We start from the raw sequence: 26687 nt of genomic DNA on the forward strand, positions 1-26687 counted from the left end.
AAGCCTTTTTTTTTTTTTTTTTTAATGATGATGATGAGACTATAGGAACAGTTTTCCCAGAGAAGCTGTGGGTGCTCCATCCCTGAAAGTGTTTAAGATCAGCTTGGACAGGGCATTGAGCAATCTGAGGAAGTGCAAGATGTCCCTGCTTATGGCAGGTTGGATGGTCTAGATGGTCTTTAAAGTCCCCTTTAAATTCAAACCAGTCTATGTCTCTATGGCAGAGGGTCTGTTAATACCATACAGCTTGGGTGGGCTAGAAAGGCAGGTCCCAATTCTCCTGCCTCCTTGCTGCTGCATTCCCATTCCTTTTTGTCCATGTTGTTATTTCTCTAAGCACACATTGAACAGTTGCCTGGTTTAAGTAAGTAGGAGTCACGAGTCATTGATCAGGTGCCCGTTGTGTCAGATACGATATGGATTCAGAAGGGAAAGATTATTTCTACCTTCACAAAGGTGATGTTTGTTGCAAATCAAACACTGTGAATGTCTGGGGATGTATTGACTTCTGTGGGCAGCCCTCAGAGTTGGTCTGATGTCCTTGTGGATCAGAGTGCAGAGCAAAGTGTTGCTGATGCCTGCCTTGCCATGGTTTTGTGAAGCTGTTAGCATGGAAGGAGTCTGGAGGGGGGATTACTTTTGGTTCTCTTATACTTAGCAGGTAGTGCTGCTTCAAAGTGTGTGTATAGAAATACTGAAATTGTCATTTTTTTGTTGCCCGTTTCCCGATCCCATTTGTGTGATACTTATTCTCAAGGATTACAAATCCCTTGAGCTGGTACCAGCTTTTTCTCTTTGCTTGCCAGTCATAATTGGACACTGGGCTCTGAGACCTCTGACCAAGTTTACAATAGCAATACTAACAGCAAGAATATTTTTTCTATTTCTGCTGTTTGTTTTTTTTTTGCATACCTCTCAGCTGCATGATGAAAATCAATTGCATCAGTTTCACTCCATTTATAATTCTGTATTTTTGGTAAAACACTGTTAGGTTTGTTGTAAATATGGATTTAAAGATAATGTTGACTCTCTCTGTACCTTTTTTACAAAACACAAAATTGGACCTGCAGGATATTTTATTTCTCAGTAATAGTGCTTCTTCTTTTTTTTTTTTTTTTTTTTAGTGGCTTTATATAAATTCTATTCCATCTGGTTTGGCAGTATAAAACTGTGGAGATTTCCACAGTGGTAGGACTTTATTCTGTCACAACTTTGCCTGCAGCCTCAGGAGCCTGACCAAGAAGCCCCCAAATGACCAGATCTTCAGCTCCCTACCTGTACCATATGGCAGGCAGCATTAACAAGTGCCTGCCACATCTGAAACTCAGTTCTAAGTGCACTGTTATTTTTCTGTGATCATTTTGTGTGAATTTCATGAAGACATCAGGTGTAGAACATTTCTCTGGGACAGGCTTTTATACGTAGTAATGATGCCATTCCTGTGACATTTATGCAGCCAAGTCACTTCTGAATGCTGAACTTGTGAAACACTGAGTTGGGATTTATTCTCACAATCCTACATTTGTGAGAATAAATCCTCCATTAAAATTCTGTTTGATAATTGAATCATTTAATATATTTTGATTAACATCCTCTCCCATCTCCTTTTCTCCATTTTTGGTGGCATGTTTCAAAAATGTGGTATCTTTTTATTTCAGTCTTTACAGAAAAATACTGCACTGCTAACCACGTGGATAAACTTCCTGGTCCTAGGGACTGGGTCCAGATTCTTCAGGATCAAATTAAACTTGCAAGAAGACGATTAAAAAGAGGCTCAGGTATGTATAAAAATATGAGTTACAACATGTGAGTGGAAGATTAAAAGCTTAGAGCCTTTGTATCCACAGAAGTATTTTTCCTGTTGACTGTAGAGTTGTACTTGTTCATTCTATGAAAATTAGAACTCTTAACACTTCAGCAGGTTTTGTGGTTTGGAATGGCTGCAGGTTTAGGAGTGTCTCTACAGACAAGTTTGAGTGTTTCTCAAATGTTGTCTCCTTTCTTTTAGCATCCAAACTCTTCTTCCCAGAAATTAGCTGATCCATCCAGGGTTGCAAGTAGAAGTTTTTTAATTCTATGTTATTTAGTCTGACAAGCCACTGACTGTACTGTTAAGACATAACCCAGCTGACCTTTCCCTCTAAACTGTATGTGTCTGGAAGAATAGATGAGTCTTCTCACATTCCTTGTGAAAGAATCAGAAAAAAAAACCCAAAACAAAAAAAAGAAAAGCCAGCCACCCACCCTTGTTGTGCCAGCAAGGCTCTGCAATACGTGGGAGGCAGCTTGCCAGCAGTGACAGGTAATCTAGGCAGGGTTTTGCAGCAAAGCTGCTCAGCTTGGGCTGGGATAACCTGGATGCTTGGGACCAGCCTGCAGCAAGCACTCAGTGCTGAGCTTTCACCCTGCCAGCACCTGGCTCCTGAGCCCTCAGCTCCAGCCATGAGTGTGCAGCCTGGAAATCCCCAGTGGGGTTCTTGGGAAAGCAGTGTTACTGATGAAGAGCCATGTAATTACCTTATAAACCATAACTAGTCTCCTTCCCATCTTCATCCCTCCAGTCCTACAAGGGGCTGTCTCCACACGAGGCTTCACTTCCCCTTTCTCAGCCTGCAGGTTTCTTAAGGCTCTCTCAGGGTTGTATTTCTTGTCTTTCTCTCCCTGGCTATATCTGACACTGCTGTTTGAGGCACTTCACTTGTGCCACCTCCTTAAACACAGTCCTTTGCTGTTACTGTATTTAGCTGCCTGCCTTTTCCCCTCTTCCCTTCTGCCCATCACCACAATTAAGTGCCTGTTAGTATCCATGGATGGGAAACCTGATGGCTCCACGGGGGATGCTCACCCTGTGGTCCCTGGTGGTGAGTGAGACCACAGGAAATGTCCTCCCCATCTCCCTGTCTCACAGGGCCAACCTTTTCTGTCCAAAGCTGCATCTCTGAAACACACACTTAGGCTGGCATCTGAAATCATTCTCCACAACATTATTAATGCCAGGAGGGAAAAGCATAAGAGAGAGGAAAATGAGAAACACTCAGAGACAGAAATAACGCAGGGGGAGGACAAAAGTGCAGATTATTCAGTAGCATAAGCTTCCCAGGGTAGAGAAACAAACCAGCATTGGCCTTAAAAAGGGTTTCTTGTGTGTTGAGGGAGGGAGGACAGAGGGATAGGAGATAATCTTGTTAAAGGCAGTGTCAGATTACTGGTGTTGTACAACAGGATTGTTTTCTGCCCCTTCCAAAGCTGCCTTTCGGCCTCCCCAGGACAGGAGGGTGGAAGTGGGATGTCAGGCTACAGTAAGGTGAAGGGTGCAGTGCAGGATGTGGGGATCACAGGGTCCTTGCAGAAGATCCCTCAGGAAAGAGGATTGACCTAATTTTGTTTTGATTTTTATTTTCTTTCATCCTTTTTTATTTGCTTTTCTTCTTGCCTCTGCAGGATATTAATTAAAATGACAATGACATTCAGCTTTTGCTTTTCAAATGGGGCCACCTCTATCTCTGGTCCTTGCTCAGGATGGGAGAATCTGAGCAGAAGATATTGTATGTAAGCTAGCAAGACTATGAAGGGAAAGAAGTGAAGCTGAGTAGTGTGCCAGAATCAGATAGGCTCCCCTGTCTGTGCTGCAGAGGGAAGGTAACTTGTTCACCTGTATGTGGATGCATAGTGAGCAGCAGTGTACCTAGCAGCCCCTCAAGCTTATTTGTTGAAAAAAACCCTGCACAATACCTAGATTGGTAGAAAAGCTCTTTTTTTGTGCTGTTTACTGGCCAATCCCTGAAGTGCCCCAGTTTCTCTCTGATGTGGCCACAGGCAGACATGCTGTTTTCAGTGTGTCAGGAGTGACTGAACACACCACTGTGGCCACTTGCACCTTTCCAGCCACTGCCATCTCCTCTGGTGGCTGTAGCTAACCCAACCTGACCTTGCACTAAAGCAAAGAGGTTTCCCAGGCCTTTGTCACAGCAAAACAGTAGATGGGAGCAAAGAGGCAGGAGCAGACAGCTGGTTGCAGTAACATCCTCGTGTTGTTGAAATAAGATTTGTTGGTACTTTTATGCTACAATTGTGAGCTTCTGATAGGAGGAATCTAGAGCTGACCAGGCAATAGATCCATCTACTCCCATACTTTGTGTCCAGCATTGGCTCTTAGCTGATGCCTGGGGAGGTCTGTAGGACTGAGGGAAGGATGTTGTGGTATTTGGTAGGATAGTCTCTCAGCCCTCAGCAGCTTTATCCTGATAGAGAACTGGTGATGTTGGAATTATGCACAATTTCTCTATTTATTGTGAAACCATACCAAAATTGTGTGTAATTTACAGAGACCAAAACAAGAGTGGAGAGCAAACATGGAGGGAGAAGCTCTTCCAGGACTTCATTTTGTAAACCTTGGCTTTTAAGTATTTTAAAACTATGGGACTTGCAGCCACTGAGATGTGGGATTCATCACTCTTCTGGCTGAGCTCTTAAGCTCTCCCAGTCTGCCCGTGGCCAGAGGAGCAGAAGCTGAGCAAGTGTCCTATGTCCATTCTCTTTGAGTTTTGTCTCCATTTGCTCACTGGAACATGCCAGCTGATCTTGTGGGGATAGGCTAAGGTGCCCAAAGAACAAATCTGAGCCACCAATTATCTAACTTCAGGCAGGACTTTCTGACCCAATGTGTCTCCCTGCTGCTTGATCTCATTATTTATCTACATCAGTTCCTGGTTTGTCATAATGCACAGGCTTTATAAGGAAAAGGCTTAAGATGATCCATTTATTTCAGAGGTCACAAGACAACTTTTTAGTCAGCACTGTGTTGAGCTAAATTTTAATAACAGAAGTTGGAGCAGTGGCCGGTGAAAAGTGAAACGCCCAGGCTAGATAAGTGTCCAGCCAACCTCCAGCCAGTAAGGCACTTCCCCAACCCGGAGTCAGGGGCTTGTGCCTAAGGCGATGTCAAGCCTTGCGGACGTGTGGCCGCAGTAAAGAGCTCCGAAGTCGCAGGATGAAATGAAGAGGCGACCCTCAGTTTCTTCGGGGGGGTGGTTTTATTGGTAGGGAAACGTGCAGGTTCGGTGGAAGAAGCTGAGAGCCCCGAGGCAGGGAAAAAGCCTCGGTTTTACAGAGGGTGGGAGGGGTGAAAGATAGCAAATCAGAGAGGGATACATTAAGGATTGGCATGATCGGAGAACCCATCAAACAGAGTTGCGGGAGGGACCCTGGCCCCTAACCCAATCACTCGACACCCTGGCCCGAACTCTCTAGAAAAAGAGGCAGGGGTGTCGAGTGACAGGCAGGCTGCCAGGGGTGGGGAACAAGAAAGATACATTTGGTAACCAAGACAACTGGGGAGGGGTTTGGGGATTGACACAAACTGGTAACAGGGCAGGACTTTCTGAGAGAACAATGGAGGGAAAACTGAACAAGCATAAAACACACCACAACAAGAAGTATTTAAGAGGAGGGACAGGCTTTTCATCCTGCTTGCCTTCCCCCAAGCCATTCAGTGCATCCTCTGATGAGTTTTTTATTTCAAACCAGACAGTAAGACACTGCATTCATGAGCAGCCCTCTCCACTTTATGCTGTGAAACATTATTTCAGTCTGAAAATGTAAATCCTGTTCTATCTTTCAATTACAGTAATAATTTCAGAGAATTCTATCAAACGACTGGGGTGGATCTGCTTTTTGTAGCCCCTTCTATAGGGTGTACTCCCATGAGTGTTTCCAAATTAAATGAAATTATGATCACTAGATCATAGATGCTGCCCAGCTTCAACCTTATTTACCATATTTGGCTCATCTCCTAGAATTAGGGACTGAAAAAGCTCCTTATTTCAAAAGCTAATAAAAAAAAAAAAACACTTAAAAATTCTGCTTTCTAGAAAATAGTTCCCCTGTGTAGATTTTGAAAGGTTGTTATCCTAAGCCAAATAAAACTTCATTTACGTTCTGAATCAATGACAATATTTTTCATAGCTGGGAATATTCTATTTTTTTTAATTTATTTATTTTGCTTCAGCTTGTTCTTAGTTCTTTTAGATTATTTCCTGAGATCTGAGACTTGGGTAGGGTTTTTTTATTTGTTAGATCTGAGAATAAAGCTGCCGCTGCCATTAAATTTTTATTGGGCCTGTTCAGTCTTTTCAAAATTTCACAAGTTAGCTGTCACTAAGGGGAAAAGAGACTGTGAGGTTAATGTTACAAACAGATGTTATAATTAAAATTAAAGAGTATGATAATATTCTTCAGCCTTGACTATTGGTCCCATGTCATGCCAGCAGCTTCATGATGCTGTTGAACACAGGTCTGTGTTCTCCCAGAAGAGGAGCTGAACCGTTTTGGTGGATGGGATGGGATGCAAAGTTGCCCTGGAAGGAAAGAAGTCAAAGGAAGTGTGTGTGCATGGGTTTCCCCTCTTAAAGCAGCATGAATTACAATGTAAATTGCCTCATAATTTACGGTGCTGGGCTTGCCCCAGCGTGGTCCCTTCACCCTGCAAAAGAGAGCACGAGCAGGTGTCTGGTGGCCTTGCCAGTGGCAGCACACAGGGACACAGTCAGCCATTATCACAGAGATCTTAAATGGGTAAAATCAGAGGGAGCTGGCTGGCTGTTCCTGTCACCTCTGTGCAGGCACTGCATTTGAGCCTTTTGATTACTAAACTCTCCATCCATTAATAAGCAGCAGGTCAGGGTTCACACATCTCCCACAGTAAGTTCTTCCTCCCTTTTTATGTTTTGAAGAGCCCGTGAGCCATTATTCCATAGCAGCTATCCATGGGAAAGCTGATGCTGTGGGGGTAATATGTAATAACAATAATATGTAAATTACCACACTGTGGGATTCCTGGGGCTGTCCTGTGCAGGGCCAGGGGCTGGATGATCCTTGTGGGTCCCTTTCAGCTCAGGATATGCTCTGATTCTGTTCTAACACTGCCACAGTGCATGAGCTGTTCATGCCAAGTGATTATTTGGGCATAACCTGGAACCTTTGGATTGCCTGGCTCCTTAAAGGAAAATACAGCAGTTTTGGAAAACATGCTGAAAATTATTTAAATAAATCATGTGCCATGATGCTTCATCCTTGAATTGTTGTTTAAAATTAACATTACTTTGTTGCACTGTAAAATAGTGGGGAAGGAGGAAAAAATTATTTTTTATTTATTATTTTTTTCCCTGGGAATATGCTTTCTCCCATGTCCTTGTTCAAACTGCTGCTTCCATTGTTTTACATGAGGTTTTATCTTCTTTCTGTTTTTCTTCAGCCTTCTGATTCCCTGGTTTCTGCTTTTGACACAATATCTACATGCTGCAAGAGATTAGGTTGATTTTTGCTTAGCAATACACACAGGGGCAGGAAGGATGTAGGATGGAGTCCAGCATGTGGTACAATGTGTTTGTGGCCAGTATTTTAGATAAAAACCAGCAATATTAAAATAGTAACTGCTGTATTCAACTTTCCAGCCCTGAGCACGTGTGTACTTCTTTCCAGGAAAGCAGCAACTTAGCAGGCAGACATGTACCTCAGAAGCTACACAATTTGGGGGGACTCTAAGGAAATGACTACCAGCATTATTTTGCAAGGTCTGCAACACTCTATCTAAGCAAAGGACAGAGAAGAGGCTCTGAGTTCCCACAGTAGGCTCTCTTCCTGCTTGCCTTGTCTTGAAAGCTGGCCCAGGACAGTGAGGTTTGGCTTGCAGTCTGTGGGTGTGGTTGTGGAAGGCAAACCTTCCTTTCTTCTTGGAATGACATGTAAGAGACTGGTGGTTTATACCCATGTTAGGAGGTTGAGATGTTTGCCATTCCCCTGTGTTATTTCCAGCTTCACCTGGAGCTGCAGTTACACATCCAGTTTCATAAAACAAATCCTGGCAGCTGCTGAGAAGAGTGAGTAGCTCTCTGGGCATCTGCTGTGCTCCCACTCCCTTGCTGGTGCTGGCACAGGCATTCCTGTGGCCATCTTGTCAGTTTTTAACTGGATCTGATCTTGGTGACTGTATAAACATTTGTGCTGGCATGAGGAATGAGACTGGAACAATTGATGGAGAGCTGAACCTCATTTATCAGTCTTCTGCCAGATTAAAATGGCCAGGTAACTTCTGGTTCTGTAGAGTTGGAGACTCAAGTCCTTACCTTCTGGAAGTTCCATTTTTTTCCATTTGTTTCTTTCTGTATTATTGCTTTCCTTTGGTGTAGGAAGAGCAGTTAGGCAGAAAGGTGACCACATCTTTGGAGCTATTTCACAAATTGCTGCAGAAGTTTCTAGAAAAGCTGTCACTACAGTGGGCAGCCCATTGGCACCACCCCTGATATTCACAGAGGGAAGGCTCTCCAGTCCATTGCCAGCATTCAGATCCAGCTTCCCCCATTTCCATAGCTTGGCTCCCTTCTACTCAAGGGGCCAGATGCAGCTTTGTCCTTGTATGCTGAGTTGTGCCACAGAATCACCTGGTGCAGGTAGTTCTTCACAGCATTGCTAGAAGTTGGCCTCAGACTGACAGGATTTTTAAAGCCATGTATATCCCATGTGAGTACAATGTATATCCCATGTGAGTATAATGTATATCCCATTGGCTGAGTTTTGCCTTCTCATTGCACCGTGCTGTCTCCTCCCTTGCACATCCAGTCCTTCCATCACTGAGTCTGGTCCAGATTCAGACCAGCCTAGGTGATCCCTTCCCACTTAGTGAGCCACCTGTCCCTTCCAAAATTCAAGGTTTTCACAGTGAGCTGTACCAGGCACTGAATTTGTGGCACCTTCTCCCAGAAAGCAGAGAAAGGTCTCAATTCCACTGAGTCACTTGCAAGTCTGTGCCACATGAACTTAACCAGGGCTCTGCATTTAAACCTTTTGTGGGAGGAAAGCTGCCTGATAGTAGGGTTTTAGTTTGTTTATGTTTTCTTTGGTTCAGTTAATTTTGCAGAACTGAGAGCATATAGCTAAAAACTAGCTAAAAACTAACCTGACATGCAGGCATGTGGGAGAGACAGCAGTCTCTTGGCCCAGGGATGGAGAGACAAGGGTTGATGGATAACATTAGAAAATTAATGTAGATTAGGAGGTGGATTAGACATTATCATAATGAAGGCAACAACTGAACATGCTCATATGCAGAACCATGATAAAGATGATCAGGACAGTTAACTTAGGCTCAAGTGGGAGGTGAACCGAGTTGTTTAGTTTATCTGCAGCTTTGGTTTTGATCCCTGTGGATATTGTGCAGTGAATGGATGTGAGCAGATATACATCCACCACACTGACCTTGTACAAGATAGTTCATAGACAAGGGGTGATCATTTTAAACTACAACATGGTTGATTTAGATTAGATACAAGGAAGAACTTTTTACTATTTTTTACACTGGCACAGGCTGCTCAGAGAGATCCTGTATGCCCCATCCCTGGAATTATTCAAGGGCAGGGCTCTGTGCAACCTGATCTAGTTGAAGCTCTCTCCCTGCTAATTTCAGGAGGGTTGGACTGGGTGACCTTTAAGATCCTTCCAACCCAAACTATTCTGTGATTCAGTGATAATGGGCTTGTCCTGTATGACCACACCTCATTTGCTGAAGTGCCCTCAAAGATCTCATTGTGCTTCAAAGGCCTTAAATATCGTGCTGCAGTGCCAAAAGACAAAGGTAATAGGATTTTGAATAGGGCTTGTTTAGGTTAGGCACGGATTTCCTGTTACACACCTTTGATTTACTCAGGGTTCACATGCACGTCCCAGGTACTACAGCCTAACAAGTCCCTGCACATCTGCTGAGTGAGGCAAGCTATGTCTGTGCAATCCCTTGGCCTCTGGCAAACACAAAATTAACAAATTAGGCTTTTAGCCTCCCTTCACCGTGGGCCAAATTAAGTCAAATGCTTTTGTATAAGCTGTGGGTTGAAAGCATGTGTGTATATACACATTAATTGCCAGTGTGGTCACGTGCTTTTTTAATTACACTGGGCACCCACCTGCGTTTTTGAAGACACTTTGCCCTAGTAAATCTGTCCCCTGCAAAGTGAGCTTGCCTGTGGTCATGGGAATTTTGGGTGCAGAAATGGGAGTGTTCCTTTCCCTGCAGGCATCCGATGACTGTCGGTGGGCGGAGTTCCAGCCTGCAAGGCTCTTCCTCTAAGGACCGCTGGGGACTTTTCTTGTGACTTTACCAAGTGATAACAACTCCTCTTATTATACAGATATCCTGAAACCTGAAAAAGAACAACTGTTACTCCATCCCATTGCTGGTACAATTGCTTCTTAATACCCAACTCCCTCTTCCAAGTTTGCATTTTTATTATATGACCTTTTCCTCCAAGCAGTGAGTTTTTAACAGAGCACTTGCAAATTTGCAGCTGAGGAAAGTAGATAGAAAATGCAAAATCACTTCACAGTCTGCAGCTTTTTAATCACATTCCCGTATTCAGTAAAAGTAATGAGATTTCTTGTTTATATTTGTCATCAGCAGAGGCAACTGACTGTGATGAGAAGCCGGACATTTCTCTACTACAAACAGGTAAAATGCATCAAAATTTTTATCAGTCTTCCATATGTGTTTTTGTTTATTTATGGCACAGAAGCACTTTTCAATAATCCTAACTTGCCATGTACAGCTGGGTAATTGCACACAGGACTCTGCTATCTAAAGTTTTGAATGGTCTGTGTTAAAAAACAAATGCATCAGAATCTTACAATTTTCCCCTCAATTTCATATTTATAAAACCTCAAGGTCCATGGGAGCAGCTGAGCTAATAAGGCCTGTAAGTTACACTTCTTATGCCAGATAGGGACTTGTGCTCATCCCTGATATTTCTGGGAGTATTTTTTATCTCTTAACAGAGTTATTGGTAGGGACAACCACAATCACTTGTAGTGTCACATCTGTTGAGTTGTTGGCGGTATTAGCCATAATATCTTGGACTCACAGAAGGATTACAGACAATTTTACATGCTAGTTAAGTGTTAGTTTACTTATTCTTGAAGTGCAGCCACCCTGCCTTAAAAGCCTGACAATTGCTATGCAGCAGCTTGGCTGTGCAGCTGTGTAGACTGGGAAATAACATTTTTCCACACTGTTGAATTTGGTGCTGAAATCACCAGACTGAGACTGAAATTTGAAGCACCCTCACATTAAGAGTTAGTCCATCAGTAGGTGCCATGATGGTAGGAGCTGAGCTGCCATCCTCTGAAAATCCAGTGGGGCCAGAGTCTGGGGAGGTGGTCATTTCCCTGCATTTCCAAGTCTGTAATGTCACTGAGATGCTGCTTCTTATTCCCAAAGCAGAGAGGGTCCTGGGCAGACAATGTCACTGATTATAGTGCGGTTTTGTGTTATTTCATTTAACAACAAAGGGTGGTCAGAGCTCAGCAATGCCACTGCTGGAAGAGCAGGACAGGGCTGGTACTGAGTTGCTGAGCACACCACACACTACCTGCCAGCTGTGGGGAGGATGGGAGACTACTGGTGACCATCACAGCATCTGTCTCCTGTGCCAGGACTCCCTAATCTCTCTTGCACAAGGGCTGCAGAAGGAGCTTTCACACCGCGCCGCTGTGTGCTGGAGCAGCAGCTGCCAGCCGTGGAGCGCTGTTGGAGCACGTGCAGTTACTAAGGAATAGGAGCAGCAGAGCAGTTGGGAGGACAAGCAGCTTTAGTCTGGCTCTGGCAGGGACCCAGGGGGGGCTGGGAGCACGCGCTGCCTGGGAGCTGCCGTCCTGCTTTCCTGGCTGAATAATATGGCAGGCTACGGCTGGGATGAAAGGTGCAGGAAGCTCTGCTTTGAAAGGTCCCTTCCAAGCAACATCCTGTTGGTTTCTTTTATCAGGGAGGGAAGCAATTCCGCTGCCAGAGGACCCTAATAAAGGTTGTTAATGTGGTGTAGTGTTATCTCCTCGTTGCTCTGGAGCAGAATTAACAGTTTGCTGCGGGTTTCTTGGAGCACTTTCTGCAGTCGCTGCTCAGGTTGTACATCAGGGATGGAGATGAACGTGCTGAGATGGTTGTGGTAGAGAAGGCGACTCCCTTTCCACTCCACTGCAGATCACCCTTGTGGTCTGCTTGCTTGTACACCTCTGAGCATCCATGCATGCAGCTTTGGAGCTGAAATGCTTGTGTGTGATGTGTACTGCTCCACACTACCTGTGGAAGGATGCCTAAATAAACCACGCTGCAATTTGCATTTGGGGGGAGGTGATGCTCACAGGCTGTGAGCCAAGAATTTGATTCACACCCATTATTATATGTGTGCCAGTGCTTCTTTATAGGACAGATCTGTGTAATATCATACTGTTGTTGGAAGCAGATTATTTAAAGTGATACACAGACAATATAATGACAGTAATTATGAGACAGAGCCAAAATATAGCTGCTTTGTATCAAGGAATGTAGCAAAAGAGGTGGAATATGATTTTTACTGGGGTCTTTCCCTGTTTTAGTACAGCTGGTTTTACAAAAGGGTGCTTGACAGGTTCTTTAAAGAGAGTCTGCGTGCAATTTATTCAGCTGTCTTCTCTGTTTAGCTTGAAAAATCTTTGGGGAAAAGTCTCTCTGACTGTGTTTGTGCAGTGCCTCATGCAATGGGCCTTGGTTGCAGATGACAGCTAATACCAGATAAATCATGGCCTCAGGTATTAGGAAAAATTTCTTCTCCAAAAATGTTGTTGAGCACAGGAACAGGCTGTCCAGGGAAGTGGTGGAGTCATGGTCTTGGGAAGTATTTAAAAAATGTGTAGATGTGACACTTGGGGATATGGTTGTTGTTGGACTTAGCAGTGCAGGATCTTAAGTATCTTTTCCAACCTAAATGATCCTGTTACTCTGTGAGCAGTGGTTAACCTGGTGCTTTGGTGTAATAAAACCAGAGTGAATTGGGTTGGTTGAGGGGATCTTGCAGGAGACTGGATGGGGAGAAAAGATGGGGCATAGGAGCTATCCATGAATAATTCCTCTCTTGATCTTCAATAACTGAACAAACTGCGAAGCAAAAGCACCCAGGGAGAATTATTTAAATCAGTGATAAGCACTGGTGCCAAAAACCAAGGGAAAACTCAGATGCCTTAAATCTGCCTTTCCAGCTCTGTCAGTCCTGCCTGTGACACCAATGCCATTATGAACAAGATCTGAGTATATGTGGACTATCAGTGCTGAAATGTCTCAGTCTGTATGAGTTTGGATTGTAGCCTCTGGCTGACGCTTCATTTGGGACACCTCAGTCACAGGTGTGGTTGCTCTCAACTCTCTCCATCATTGGTGGCAAGAGAGCTGCTTCCAGAGGGAAGGCCAGGTCAGCTGCAGTTGTGTTTGGAGGTGTCTCTCTTTTGGTGCCAGCAGGATCAGGCTCTGAGTGCAGTTAATTGGTGCCAGTGCCCACAGCCAGGTCTGAACCAGCTCCCTCTGTGCCCACAAACTAGCAGAGTCCTGGGATTTGAGGAGAGCAGGGGATGCTTTGTTTTCAGAAAGCTCTTTTGGAACTCAAAAGCCTGGTAAAAAATAATGAAGCTGGTACATCCTCATAAAGCTAAGACATTTTTCCCAATTATATTTTAGCACTCCTGAACAGAAATGATGCTCCTGTGTTAAAATCACCCTCTATACTAAGAGGGCCTTGTCTTTAAAGGCTGTTGATTGAAGGGTGTTTAAAGTAAATTGGAAGAACTGTGGCAGTTAAACTTGCTGGGAACTTTGGTTCATTGACAGATAAATCTCAAGAAAATACTAGAAGAATTGTCCCTAACAAATGTTATCAAAGCTCAGGTCTCAGAGAGTTCCAGCTTTTGCACCTAACCAAAGCTGCAGGCTGTGTCCAGACCTGAGCTGAGACAGATCAGACAGCTCTGGGGGTAATTATCGTGGGCTCAGTGGAAAGGCTGATTAGTTTCTTGGTGATACACAATACCTGGAGGGTGTGAGATAGATCTTTATCAGGATGAGGATGAGGCACCTTTTAGAGTCTTTCTGTGTAAGATGGTATTGTGAAAAGGCTCATCTTATTTCAGTGTACAATTTACACAAAGCACTGGGATTTTGTGGTTTCAAAGAAAAACAAAAGGAAGGCATAACCCATAAATTCTGCATGTGAGAACAAATGTAACACAGCTGCAACACCCTTTTCTTGAATCCTCATCTTGTAAATTGGATTGGAAAGATGTAGGCAGGTTTAGGACCATGAGGTAGCACTCCTTACCCCTGCTTTGGACCACAGCCATGCTGAGAGTTTGTGTAGTTTCTCCACACTGGGGTTAATTTTGAGATGAGAAAGAATTTTGATATCCCTAACGGAAGCTGAAACACTAACATCCCAATCCTCAGGTCTAGGGGTGATACAGCTTTGTGAAAAGATGAGAGCAATCTCTTGGTAAAGAAATGGATGATAAGAAAACAGCAACAATCCAATTCTATATAGGTTGTCTCCTTTTCTCTTGAAATACAATATCAGGAAAATGAAACTTGGGAAAAAAAAAAAAAGAAAAATCTTTTCCAAAACCTTAAATATAAATCCTTTATTGTAATATAAATCTTTATCCTTTCAATGCCTGATTGTATGAGTCTTCCCTTTTCATTGGGATGTATTTGCCTCTCAGGCTGATTGATGTCTGTCTTCTCTTTGCCCTGTGTTCTTAGTGCCCTCGTTGTAATTCTTCTGTCCATCTTTTCATTGTTCTGTTTAGAAAAAGCACATTCTTAAAGTGCTTTTTAAAAGATGGGATATAATCATACAGTGCACCTTTTAAAGGTGTGTGTGTGTATATATATTTTTTTTTCTCCTATATGCATTTAGACTGCTGTGGAGTGGTGGGGGTTTTTACCAAATAAGATCCCAAAGTATGTACTCAAGGTTTAAAATTCATGGGGTGCTTTTTTCACTTCTTCAGAACCTAAACTTCAAAGGGGTGAGCATAGCAGTGCAGTTTGTGCTGAAGACTAATGGAGTGCTTTACATCTGAAGTGGGCTGCACTGTATGTTGTGTGAAAAACTTGGCTGGCAAATTTTGTATTCAAAAAAATTTATTTAATTTGCTTTTCTTTAGCCAGTCGAGCTCTACTCTAACTGGAATTCAGCAGCACTGCCTGTGTGCACACCAGCAGTTCAGCCTCATCACTAATTAAAATTAAAACTCAAATACATTATTTCCATAATTCTAAAATACTATGGTTTTTTGTTTCAAATTACTGATATCTTCAATTCTTTCATTTTTTAACTGATTCCTTCAAACTCTTTCTCCCTTCAGGTAACCTTTTCGACACCACAACAGACCACCTGATAGATGCAAACCCAGATTTTTCAGTTTGAATTTCACATCCTGCATCAGTGTTCTTAGCGGATAGAAACATCCTCTCCTTTGAGCAATGTTCCTGCAAGCTCAGCACGAGACCTTCAGTGTACTACAAGACATGGGCATCCATACAGTTTTTCTTACAAGTCTGTGTATTTTCCATGTAACCTCAAGTTAATGAACCACCAGATCTCTTCACTGTTCTTCATCTTAATTAAGATGATTTCCCTCTGCATCCCATGCATTACTGAATTAGCGGGGTACCCACTCTGAGGTCATTCTCTTGCCTGTGTTTCTCCTCCATGATTGTATTTTTCCACATGTTTGTATGCCAGCAGTGTCTCATCTTAAACCACAACCAAGTTGTGACTCTTCCTGTCCCCAGGGACCAGGGTGGCCTCTCTCTCCACCATGAACCCTGGGGGCTTAATGAGCATCTGACCTGGTGGAGCTCTTTGCTTCTGCAGACCCACTTTGCCTTTCCTGGCTGCTGTGGTACCAACGACCAGTCACACACAGCTCTGATTAAACAAAGTCCTTACTGGGTTTAGGAGGGAGTAAAGGAGGATTTCTCCCAGCAGTGCCCAGGTTCCTAGTTAGAGCAAGGAGCAGCTATTCCTCAAACAATTTCCCCTGTGTGGTCCTAGTGGGATGGCTCTGGAGCATCTTCGTTGTGCAGATTGCTGGAGGTGGTCATTTTCCCCTCACTGTTGCCCCCAGCTTGCTCAACACCTCAATTTCAAAATATATTATTTTTCTGTTTTCTAAGAAGAGGGTCTGCTCACTGTGATGTTTCAGCCCCTGTCCTTGGCAACAATACTCACCTATTTAAAAAAAAACAAGTCACCTTTCAACTGGCACTGTATCAATATCTCAGCAGTTAAGACAAGGGAATCGATCAAGAAATTGCACTACCCTCTTAGACACTGAAAGGGTCAGGTCAGGGCTAAGGTAAAACTGTGTGTGGCCCCTCCTGCAAACCTTCATTTCTGCACCTTTCATCAGCACTAAATTCACTTTAAAAATGTCACAGAGAAATCTGGAAGGTCTTACCTGCAACACCTATTGATCACCAGGCAGTTTGAGCACGTGTCCTGCAATTCGAGGGAGAGCTTGCTAGAGCCTTTGCCATTGTGTTTCCTTTCCCTGTGTGTATCTTATCTTAGGTACTTTTTTTATTTTTTGGAAACTGTTTGGCCTTTGAGTGTCTCAACAGAAGTGCTATTACAGAGTGGGATGGTTTTCAAAATGTTCAACCTCTTTTTTTAACAATCCTAATGCCTGTTTCTCAGGTGTCACAGAATACCCACAAATAACACTGAAGCCAACGTGAACAGTTTGTTCTGTTGGCACCTGAGAAACCAGGCTCCCAGCTGTTCCCCACCCACCTTCCATGGACTTTTAGGAATGACCATGTTCTCTCTGAAACTGTGGAATAGATTGAATGTGCACTGCAAACCTTAAATTTTGAGTCTTTCCTTCCTTCATGGCTTGGAGTTGCCTGCATTGGGCAGGGGGCACCAGTCCGTTGTGTTGTAACCCTTCAGCAATGAAATCAGCGTTTTGTAAATTTGGAAGATTGCATTTGTGTTTACTTACTGTGACTACTGTTCAGACTTTCTTCAGAAATCTTTTTATAGGGTTTATTAGAGAGAAGAAAAAAAAAATCATTCCATATTTAGGTAAAAATGTCTCAATCTTCTGTATATATGTTTTATTAATATGTAAATATTTAGATATTTTTAAATTACTATGTTCTTAATAAAGCAACAAGGGACTAGTTGTGAAATGGTGTATAACATTGTGTTGTGTTACCAATCTCTGGGAAATCCTCTTTGTCAGTTCAGAAAAGAAAACCTACAATAAATAACTTTAATTGCATGTGTGCTCCTGTGTTCTATGCTGGATTCCCATATTTTAGAGGAATTACTTTGCCACCAGTGGACTACACATAGGAAAACCCTGAAAGTTCCCACCAGGATGCTGTTTTTCCAGCTGGCTCAGCCAGAAACCACACTGGCCTTGCCAATCACAACATCTATATCCAATCGTGTAATAACTCTTGAGCATTACAAACTGATATGCTTGAAGTCTAATTTTAATTGAATTAGGTGCCTTTATAATCTGCACTTAAAAGGTTAAGCTCTGCTTCTATGGAAACAACACACAGGAAGGACAAACCAATACTCAGAGGTTGGAGTAGCTGCAAAGATATATGCTTGGTAATTCATTATCACACCCTCATCAAATGTTTAGCCTTAGAAAATACTTCCTGCAAAAACACGTTCCTGGTAATCTTCCACCAATTCCAAGGAGCCAGTGAAGTGAAGTGAAGCAGCAGCTCACCACACCTTTTTGGCTTTATACAAGAAGCACTATGGAGACACTGATGGTAAAAAGTCCCAAGGAGAGCTTCCTTCACATTTCAGTGGCTGCCGGGATCAGATGGAGCCTGGTGCAGAGCCTGCATCCGTGTGGGGTGACTGGAGCCAGTGCAGGCTCTCCCCTCTGGGGGGTGCTGGAAGAGCATCTCGGTGATCACAGAATGGTTTAGGTTAGAAGGGACCTCGAAAGCTCCAACCCCTGCCATGGGCAGGAGCATCTTGCACAACATGAGGTCAGCCAAAGCCCCGTTCAAACTGGTCTTGAACACTCCAGGGATGGAGCATCCACAGCTTCTCTGGGCAATCTGTTACAGAGCCTCACTGTAAACCAATCTCATTGTAATACTGTTTTTCTTAATAGCTAATCTAAATCTAACCCTCTTTCAGTTTAAAACTGCTGCCCCTTGTCCTGTCCCTACAGGCTCTAGTAAAAAGTCCCTCTCTATCTTTCTTACAAGCCCCCTGTAAGTACTGAAACACCACTCTAAAGTTTCCTTTTCTCAAGGCTGAGCTCCTCAGCTCTGTTCTCCCTTCTCTGGACACACTCCAGCACTTCAATGCCTTTGTTGTAGTGGGGAGCTCAAAAGTGTCCCCAGGATTCAAGGTGTGGCCTTACCAGTGCCAAGTTCAGGGTGACAATCACTGTCTTGGTCCTGCTGATACAGGCCAGGATGTTAAAGCGTGGCTTTGTTTGGTTTGTGTTTTAAAAAACAGGGACCAGGTTAATACACTGTGCCTTGCAACATTTAAGTGGAGCACCTGAAATTAAGTCTAAGGTACAATTCTGAGCAAGGAATGTTCCTGTGTGCTGTGATCTGCACGGCACCAATCTCATCTGTGCTGCAGAGCCACCAGCACATGCTGCTGCCAGCTGCAGGCTCCCCTGTTGGAACAGGTTTGGGATGGAGCAAGTGACTCTGGCAGCAGCCACACCTGAGCTCCAGCCACCCTCCTGCTTCCTTGCTGGCCCAGTCAGCCAGTGCATCCCTCTGTCCTGTCTACAGGACACTGGAGATTAATACTTTGGGTGAAAAAAATCCTTCTGAAGATGAAGAGGAAAAAGGATATCCTCCTGGTAACATGAAAGGAAACCGAAGCCTGGGCTTTATAAAAAATGCATTAATTGTGAGACAAGAAGAAAGTCATCTCAAGTGCCTGTGACATGTTGGTTTAGAAACGGCTGGCTGAGTCTTTCAGGGGAAACACACTCTGTCACATCAGGGGGGTTTGGGGATGGGTGGTCCTGATGCAGCCACCCCTCCTCTAGAGAAACCTTCTCCCCAAAAAGCCTCCCCTCTGCTGAGGCCTCGCTGGGAAGTGCATTTCTCCTTCTCTGGGGAAGGGAGGGGGCACAGTCCTAAAAAAAACCCCATGGGGCCACGTCCTCCTAGAGAAACAGATGTTGCCAGCATTTTGCAAGACTTCTCAAATATAACCCCCTTGTGCATGTTCTCCCCCAAACCTAAAGCAGCAAAATGTCTTGTAGGAGGTGCTGAGATATCTCTTCTCCCTCCACTGGCTCTCCCACTGCTTGAGCATCCCTGCAGCTGGGCTAGGATAAGCACCTGCACTCCTTCCTGCCACGCTGTGATCACAGAGAGGCACGAGAGGAATTTGTACAAGTAGGTCAGGTATGATTTCTCATCCGCCGACTGCTAATAAAAGCCACTGATGTGAAACCTATAACATTATGTGTATAAATAATTTAGCTCCGGAGTGTAAACATCAATTCTGAGTTTTAAAAAACCCAAAATAATTCCATCAGCTTTTTCTATCCCCTCCATGCACATGTTGTTACACCCAGCTGATAACAAGGGCAGTAACTTCATGTTAAAGCGTTCACAACACCACCCTTGCCCCTGGAGCTACCAACAAGCAGGGGGTGAAGAGCTTCATCCACCTATGCCCAGCAAGGGACAGGTGAGGGTACCATGGTGGCCCATGGCTCCTGCTGGAGCCCGGCCACAGGGCCAACTTGGAGTGGCAACCATCACCATGGGCAGAGATGTCCCCTGGTTGTGTCCATCACCAGCACACTCAGGAGAAGTGTCATTTTCAGGTTGGGGTGGATGGAAAAGGCCAACCCACATAGTTCTGCCATCCACGGACCTGCAGGTGGCCTGGAGGATCTTTCCTGCCCCAGGATGGTTCAGCAAATCATACAGACTGCACGTGCACTCCAGCAAAGGAAATCAGTCCAGGAAACTTTAAAAAATCTCCCTGGCAGCAATGCTCCCACACCACAGGATCCCTGCTCTGCTTTTGCCCCATGCCCAGCACTGCCCTGGAGACATCAGGTGAAAGGGGTGTCAGCTAGAGAAGGATGAGGGGGGCATTTGTGTGTCAGGACAGTGTGAGCCTGTGCCAGCTCCCCAAGGAGTCACTGGGAAGGTAGCAGGGATGGATCTGGACTGGAACCAGCATGTGGCTACTGCCATTACCACGGCTTAGAGAAAGCAAAGATTAATGTAATCATTTAATCCCGAGAGATTTCAGGATTCACCGACTGTATCTCATGTCTCCATTCATCACAGCACAGGGGACGTGTGTAAACTGCTCTGCTCTTAGCTGGACCTCTGCTCCCTCCTGATTTCCCTTTTCCTGAGTTCCTCACAGGCCCTCAGTGCCCAGCTCTCCCCACTGCCACATCCCTGCCTCCTGACACAGCTGTGGTGTGGGCCATGCCTCACTTTTTGGCTGGTGAGAAGGGTGACATTGTTGCAGTGTGATGCCATTTCCTGTTTCACCTATCCAAACCCCTCAGGTGTGCCAGCCTCTCCTTTCCCCTCCTGCTCAGAGCTGTCCATCAATCTCAACATTCCAGCAGGGTCATGGTGTGGTTGGCAGAAGTTCAAAAGATGCCCCTCAGGTCCAGGCTCACTGGCCTGTCCAAGTGTCTTTATCCCTTGAGCCTTCCCCTCCTCCCACCTGGTTGGTCCTCACCTGTCCCTTGCCCTCCCCCTGTCCCCAGGGCTTAAAAGGAGACGGGACCACGCGGTCTGGATTCTGTTGGGAGCTGTTACAAGATTCAGAGGTCTGCCATCCTGGAATAAACTCTGGATTAAAACTCTACAACAGAATCCTCTCCTTTTTCTCTTCACCATTGCCTGAACCTTTTCCACCAGAAGTAAACTGAGTTCCTATTTTGCCTGGATTTGTTCTGAGTGCCCAGCTGCAACACCCAGCCGGCCAAAGGTACCTCTGAGGTGAAACACCACAGCTGCTGCCTTTGGTCCAGCAGCAAGGGTCAGACGAGGCCGGGCACGTCCCACCCGGTAATATTGGGATTAATATTCCATGTGACATCATCCACCCTTTGTTTTCTTCACTTTTACCTGGTCATGGCTCCATCCTCAAAACTGACAGGCCTCCACCTCCCTGGCCTGATGCTGGCAGCACCAGTGGGGTATCCTCTTCCTGCATCACCATCCACCCTTCATGTACTGTTCTGATGCTGTAAGAAGAGCCAAGACTGGGCTGGACACCCTGCAGGGAATGGGGTTTGCCTCAGGGTTAAAAGGAACCTTTGCCTGCATAAAATTTGCCCAATCACCACAGTCTGGCTGGACAACAGAACAGCAGCAGTGACAGCTGATGACTCACTGTGGATTTGTCCTTTCTGTCCCTCTGGCCCCAGGTACCACAGATGTGATCTGACACCACAGAGTCCCATCCTGCCTGGGGGCCCTGCTGCCTTCACTCCTTCCCCCAGGGCTAAAGCACAGACAGAGGCTCCTGAGCAGCCCATGGCCACCTGCACAGCCAGGTGCTGCTGCCAGCCCCAAGGAATGGCAGTGGATGTGCTGCATCCCACAGAGGTGGAGCACTGCTCTTCCTACAGCCTCTGCTCATCAGGGCATCATGTTCCCAGCTTCATCTCCTGGACAGCACAGAGTACCAAACCCCAGTGCATTAACATAGATTTTACATTTAACATTCATTACAAATGGGCTCCCACATGGCTCCTCTGCTGCCTTTCACTGAGCATGGTGCATCATCTCCCACCTCTCATTCAAAGCCCCTTTGGAGAGGCCTTGGAGCAGTGGAGACTCCTGCCTCACGCAGGTCCCCAGCACTCACCCCAGTGGGATGGTATCATTGTCATTACAGTGCAAGAGTTCTATTATCATTACATTGCAAGGGTTCCATATTGCTGGAGTTTTGTACCTCCTTGATGTTTCTTGTAGGCAGCTCCTCCAGGCACTGACTCTTCCTTGTCCTCACAGCAGCCAACTGACTCCAGCTTCCCTCACTCAACCAATCCACTCTTTTATAACACTCTTCTTACTGGCTACAGCTGCAGCCTGTTAACATCAGGCCTGCTCCTAAGCCTTAATAATTAACCCAGCTGCAACTCTTTAGGGGGCAAGATTACTTTCTATACCACCTTTATTTACTTATGTTCTATCCCCCTACATGGTGTCCCTGGGGATTGCCCTGACCCAGATGCCAGACCTTGCACTTGGCCTTGTTGAACCTCATGAGGTTCACACAGACCCACCCCTCAAGCCTGTGCAAGTCCCTCTGGAAGGCATCCCTTCCCTCCAGCACATCAGCAGCACCACTCAGCCTGGTGTCACCTGCAAACCTGCTGAGGGTGCTCTAGAAACCACTGCCTGTGTTGCTGATGACAATATTAAATAGTTTTGGTACAAGCCCTTAAAGAACATCACTCCTTACTGCTTTCCACATGGACATGAAATGTTTGATTGAACTCTTTGGAAATGACCATCCAGCCAGTTCCTTCTCCACCTAACAGCCCCTCCATCAAACTCATACCTCTCCATCTCGAGGCCAAAGTGATGGGAATGACCATATCAAAAGCCTTACAGGAGCCCTGAACCCCATTGCTGTGGCTTGTAGGTCATACAGGATCTAACACTGTTTGAAGAGTATTCAGGTGGCAGCCTGTCTCACCCTGTGACAGAGTCAGAGACAAATCCCATCCACTGAAACACCTCTGTGCTGGATCTAGGGGTGCTGTGGGACTGAGACCTCTTCTCCTGACCTGGCAAATCAGGTGCTGCAGATTCACACAGGATGCTGGCACAGCAACAGCCCTGGGAGGCTCTGCCCCAGCAAAACCCAGCCTTGGCACACAGAAGCAGGGCTCTGAGGCTCCGTGTTGGGGTATGCAAACCCCCTCTGCTTCATGCAAGTTTTGGTCCTTGAAGCTGTGAGGCAGAACGCTGCTGGGCTGACCTTGAGCAGCTCTTCCACGTTCTCCATCCTCCTCCGAGGGGGGCAGGTGAACCCACCCACCCCACACAGGAACCCCTCTGCCTTGGTGGGCCACAGAGCCCTCTGTGAGTGCCAAGGTTAATGCACAGCAGTGCTGCCCTCCCAGGGAGGGCTCACTGTGAGCCCCAGATCTCTTCCTCCAGAAACAAATTGCTCTTCAACTATTGCCATCTTGTGGCGTCTGTGACCCGTTGCTCGTTCCTTTTATCTGCTAATGGTGTTGGTGAGAATCAGCAGTGTACACAGGCAATTTTAAAATGAAATGTAAATGAATCAGAAATGCCTACGGAGGAGCCATTAGCATAAATCCAATCAAAGGGCTTTGTTTAACTTGTTAAAAATGACTAAATATTTAGTGAGTGTGGGTGGGTGAGGTGATTCTTGCTCACACTTGGGAAGTTTTAGAAGAAAAACTAATGCTGATATCCTAAATGGCTGAACTTATTAAGCAATTTTCTACCCTGAACTGTGCCTCCTCGGTCTATAACTCACTGGAATATTGTCCCCTGTTGAAAATCACCTCTAAAATATTATCACAGAATATGCTGAGTTGGAAGGGACCCACAAGGATTATCAAGTCCAGCTCCTGGCCCTGCACAGGACACCCCAGGAGTCACACCCTGTGCTTGAGAGCATTGTCCAAACACTTCTTGAACTCTGTCAGGCTCAGTGCTGTGCCCTGGGCAGCCTCTTCCAGTGCCAGCCACCCTCTGGGTGAAGAACCTTTTTCTATTATCCACCCTAACCTCCCCTTACACAACTTCAGGCCATTCCCTCCAGTGCTGTCACTGTCACCACAGAGAAGAGTTCAATGCCTGTCCCTCCTCTTCCCTTCATTAAGAGGTTGAAGAGCACAATGAGGCCTCCCCTCAGTCTCACCTTTCTCCAGGCTAAACAAACCAAGTGACCTCAGCCCCTACACATACAGCTTCCCCCTCCAGACCCCTCACCATCCTCATGGCCTTCCTTTGCACACTCTCTAATAGTTTAACATCTTTCTCATATTGTGGTGCCCAAAACTGCACACAGTATTTGCTTCTAGGAGCAGTTGACTCACTCAGTGAGATATGTGGACTCTTGTGAGCACTGCAGGCCTCTCCTGGGAGTGGAGATTCCCTTGGATCAAACCCTGCCCATCCCTGTCATGCCAGTGGTCCCACCCAGGTGCGATGGTGAGGGTGCAATGCAAGATGGCACCACCAGCAGTGCAGGACCACCTGTGCTGTGCACCACAAAGATCACCTTGGGGATGGTAGACTCTGATAGAAGGGAAATATTTTCTACAATGAAAGTGATGATGCAACACTGCAAGAGCTTGCCCAGAGAGGTGGTACATGCCCCATCCCTGGAAACATTCATGGTCAGGTTTGTTGGGGTTAAAGTTTTCAACTTCAACCTGGTTTAGTTGAAGATGTCCCTGTTCATGGCAGGGGGTTTGGAGCCAGGTGGCTTCTAAAGGTGCCTTCCAACCCAAACCATTCTGTGATTCTATGAACAAGAGACATTCCAGTGCCTATAGATTTTATCCAAACTGGAAGGGCTCACTTCTTTGGCCCCAGTGTTACCTGCTGAGTGTCAGGAGGTGCACATGAAGCTGATGTTTGGTGGCAGTTTCAGTGGCACCAGCAGCCAGCCCCAGCTCCCTGTTCCTCTGCTGCAATCCACCCATCCCACCTCCACTCCTCATGATGCCACATTCACAGCAGCTTGTGCAGAGATCAAACCAACCCTAAAGTAAAGTGGGGAAACTCCATTTTTTGAAGCACACATCTATTCCCTGACCCATCGGTTACACTCTAGCTAAATGGATAGTGCTATGGATATTGCTCATAGAGATGTAGCTCTGCAGCTTGGATTAAATCAAAATCCGAGTTAAAAACAGCGCTCAGCCTTGGCTCTGCTGACTCCTTGGGCTCCGCAGGGATCACTCAAGCTGGCAGCAGACGGGGCTTGGGGCAACGCTTTGCATTTGGGAAGAGCAGCTATTTCCTGCTGCTTTGCTCTCTGCAATGGAGCTGCAGCGGGCGGGTGTTAATTGCCTTTCTGGAAATCAAAGCAGCGGCACGGGGGCTGGCTGCTGGGCTTTGCTTCCCCCAGGCGCTGCCCATCGGCCGGCTTTGCCTTCCTGTTCGCACAGGGAAATGCCTCACCTGGAGGGATGCTCTCCGCAGGCCGCTCCGAGCATTTGCCCCTCTCCACGCTGCCCCTTATCCCGCTGCCCAGGCGTCAGGTCCTGCAAAGGCGGATGCTGATGTGCAGAGTTTACTTAATGCCGATGCTGGGCACAAATCCTGGGAAAACGCACTCAAATCTGGTTGCAGAGAGGGGAGGAGGAGCAGTGGGATGCAGGGAATGGGAAAGAAGTGAAGAAATGGGAAAACTTACTGTGTGATTGTTTCCCTACCTGTGGGATCTTGTGGGTTTTACTTTTAAATGCTGGGGAAAAGCCCTTTAGGAGAATGTGGAGCACTTCCCACTACTGCCAGGTGCATCTGCTGAGTGCAGGGCTGCATTTGGGGGTACAGAGATATGGGGAGCCCTGACACCCTCCTCCATCCACCCCCACATCCCAGCCAGTCCCACCAGAGGGGTCTCACCTCCTGGCAGCTCCAAGGATCCAGCACTCCATTGAAACAGCCTTTGCATGTCTTGGTGCATGTAAATCAGGGGCTTTCCAGGAGTTTCCTGGAGGAGCCACTGCCTGTGGGCTCAGCAATCCTCATTCCTCCTGCCAGCTTGGACTGGGAGCAGGAGAGATGTTTCAGTGCCTCCTCTGCTGTGAGGCTGTTATGGCAACACACTCACATCCAGCCCCTCAAGGTGATCAAACCACCCAGCCCCTGCTTAGAGGCTTGGGTTTGGTTTGTTTCTGCTTTTCCACGGGGAAAACACACCATGGCACAGTGGTTATCCCTGTGGAGATGAGAGGTGGCATTGGGCACACCTGGTCTCTTCCAGGGCACCTCACCTGCAGCTCTGAGAGCGCTCTGCTGATGTTACACATGTTTCCCATATAAACCACTTTTCCCCATTTGCTCAAGTTTTAAGTGCCTGGTTGGCACAATTCTGGGTGGGATTCAGCTTTGTTTTGACAGACAACAGTTCAGGTGTGTTTAGGGGATCCTAATTACATGCCCATCTAATGGATACTGTTGGGACAGAAGAAGGAGAAGGGACAGGGATAGACCTGGAGGGTTGGCTGCATGTCACCCTAGGGAGGGAAAAGGGAAGCTGGGAGCAGCAGCATCCTTTATTTCCACACCCCTGGTTTCCAGGTTTGCTGAGGCCATTTTGCTCCTTGCAACAGCCACCTGTTTCCCAGGTTTGTTTCCCTGCTTGTGCATCCTTAATTCAGCCTTAATTCAGCATCAAGAAGGGCCTGGCATCTCAAAAACCTGTGGGTGCCCCATCCCTGGAAGTGTTCAAGGCCAGGCTGGCCTTGAGCAACCCAAAATATCAAATGCTGTCCCTGACCATGGCAGGGGGTTTGGACTAGATGAACTTTAAAGGTCCCTTCCAACTCAAACCAGTAAGGGATTCTAAAATTCTATGGTTTAAACAGCACATTTGCCCTCTGCTGTGCTTTGGCAGCAGGACATTTCCCCTCTGGATTCACCTAAATTCCCACCCATCAGTACCACCCCCCAGCTTCTACACAGGGCTGGCAGCAGAGGAAAGCAGGAAAATCCTGGATGGAGAAAAAGATTCCTTGCCAGAGAAATTATCTGAAGCAGGTGGTTCCAGCTCGGAGAAACTCAATTTATATTCCCAAATGACATGCTGGGAGCTGCTCACAGCTCCATCAGCAAG

General features: G+C 45.9%; 1 protein-coding gene across 3 annotated transcripts in view; it reads left to right on the forward strand.

Moving 5' to 3' along the window:
• Positions 1 to 17133, forward strand: part of BEND7 (BEN domain containing 7) — a 48348-nt gene extending 31215 nt beyond the window's left edge. For 2 of the 3 annotated variants that reach the window (XM_054631477.2, XM_054631476.2), the window contains 3 exons: positions 1659 to 1778; positions 10445 to 10495; positions 15208 to 17133. In XM_054631477.2, the coding sequence (XP_054487452.2) occupies positions 1659 to 1778; positions 10445 to 10495; positions 15208 to 15269 (233 nt within the window). In that variant the 3' untranslated portion in view covers positions 15270 to 17133. Of the gene's footprint in view, positions 1 to 1658; positions 1779 to 10444; positions 10496 to 15207 lie in introns of those variants that run through there. The other variant, XM_077179224.1, reaches the window with a different exon arrangement.
• The last annotated feature ends 9554 nt before the right edge of the window (positions 17134 to 26687 follow it).

This window comes from Agelaius phoeniceus, chromosome 5, assembly GCF_051311805.1.
Source record: "Agelaius phoeniceus isolate bAgePho1 chromosome 5, bAgePho1.hap1, whole genome shotgun sequence".
Taxonomy (NCBI): domain Eukaryota; kingdom Metazoa; phylum Chordata; class Aves; order Passeriformes; family Icteridae; genus Agelaius; species Agelaius phoeniceus.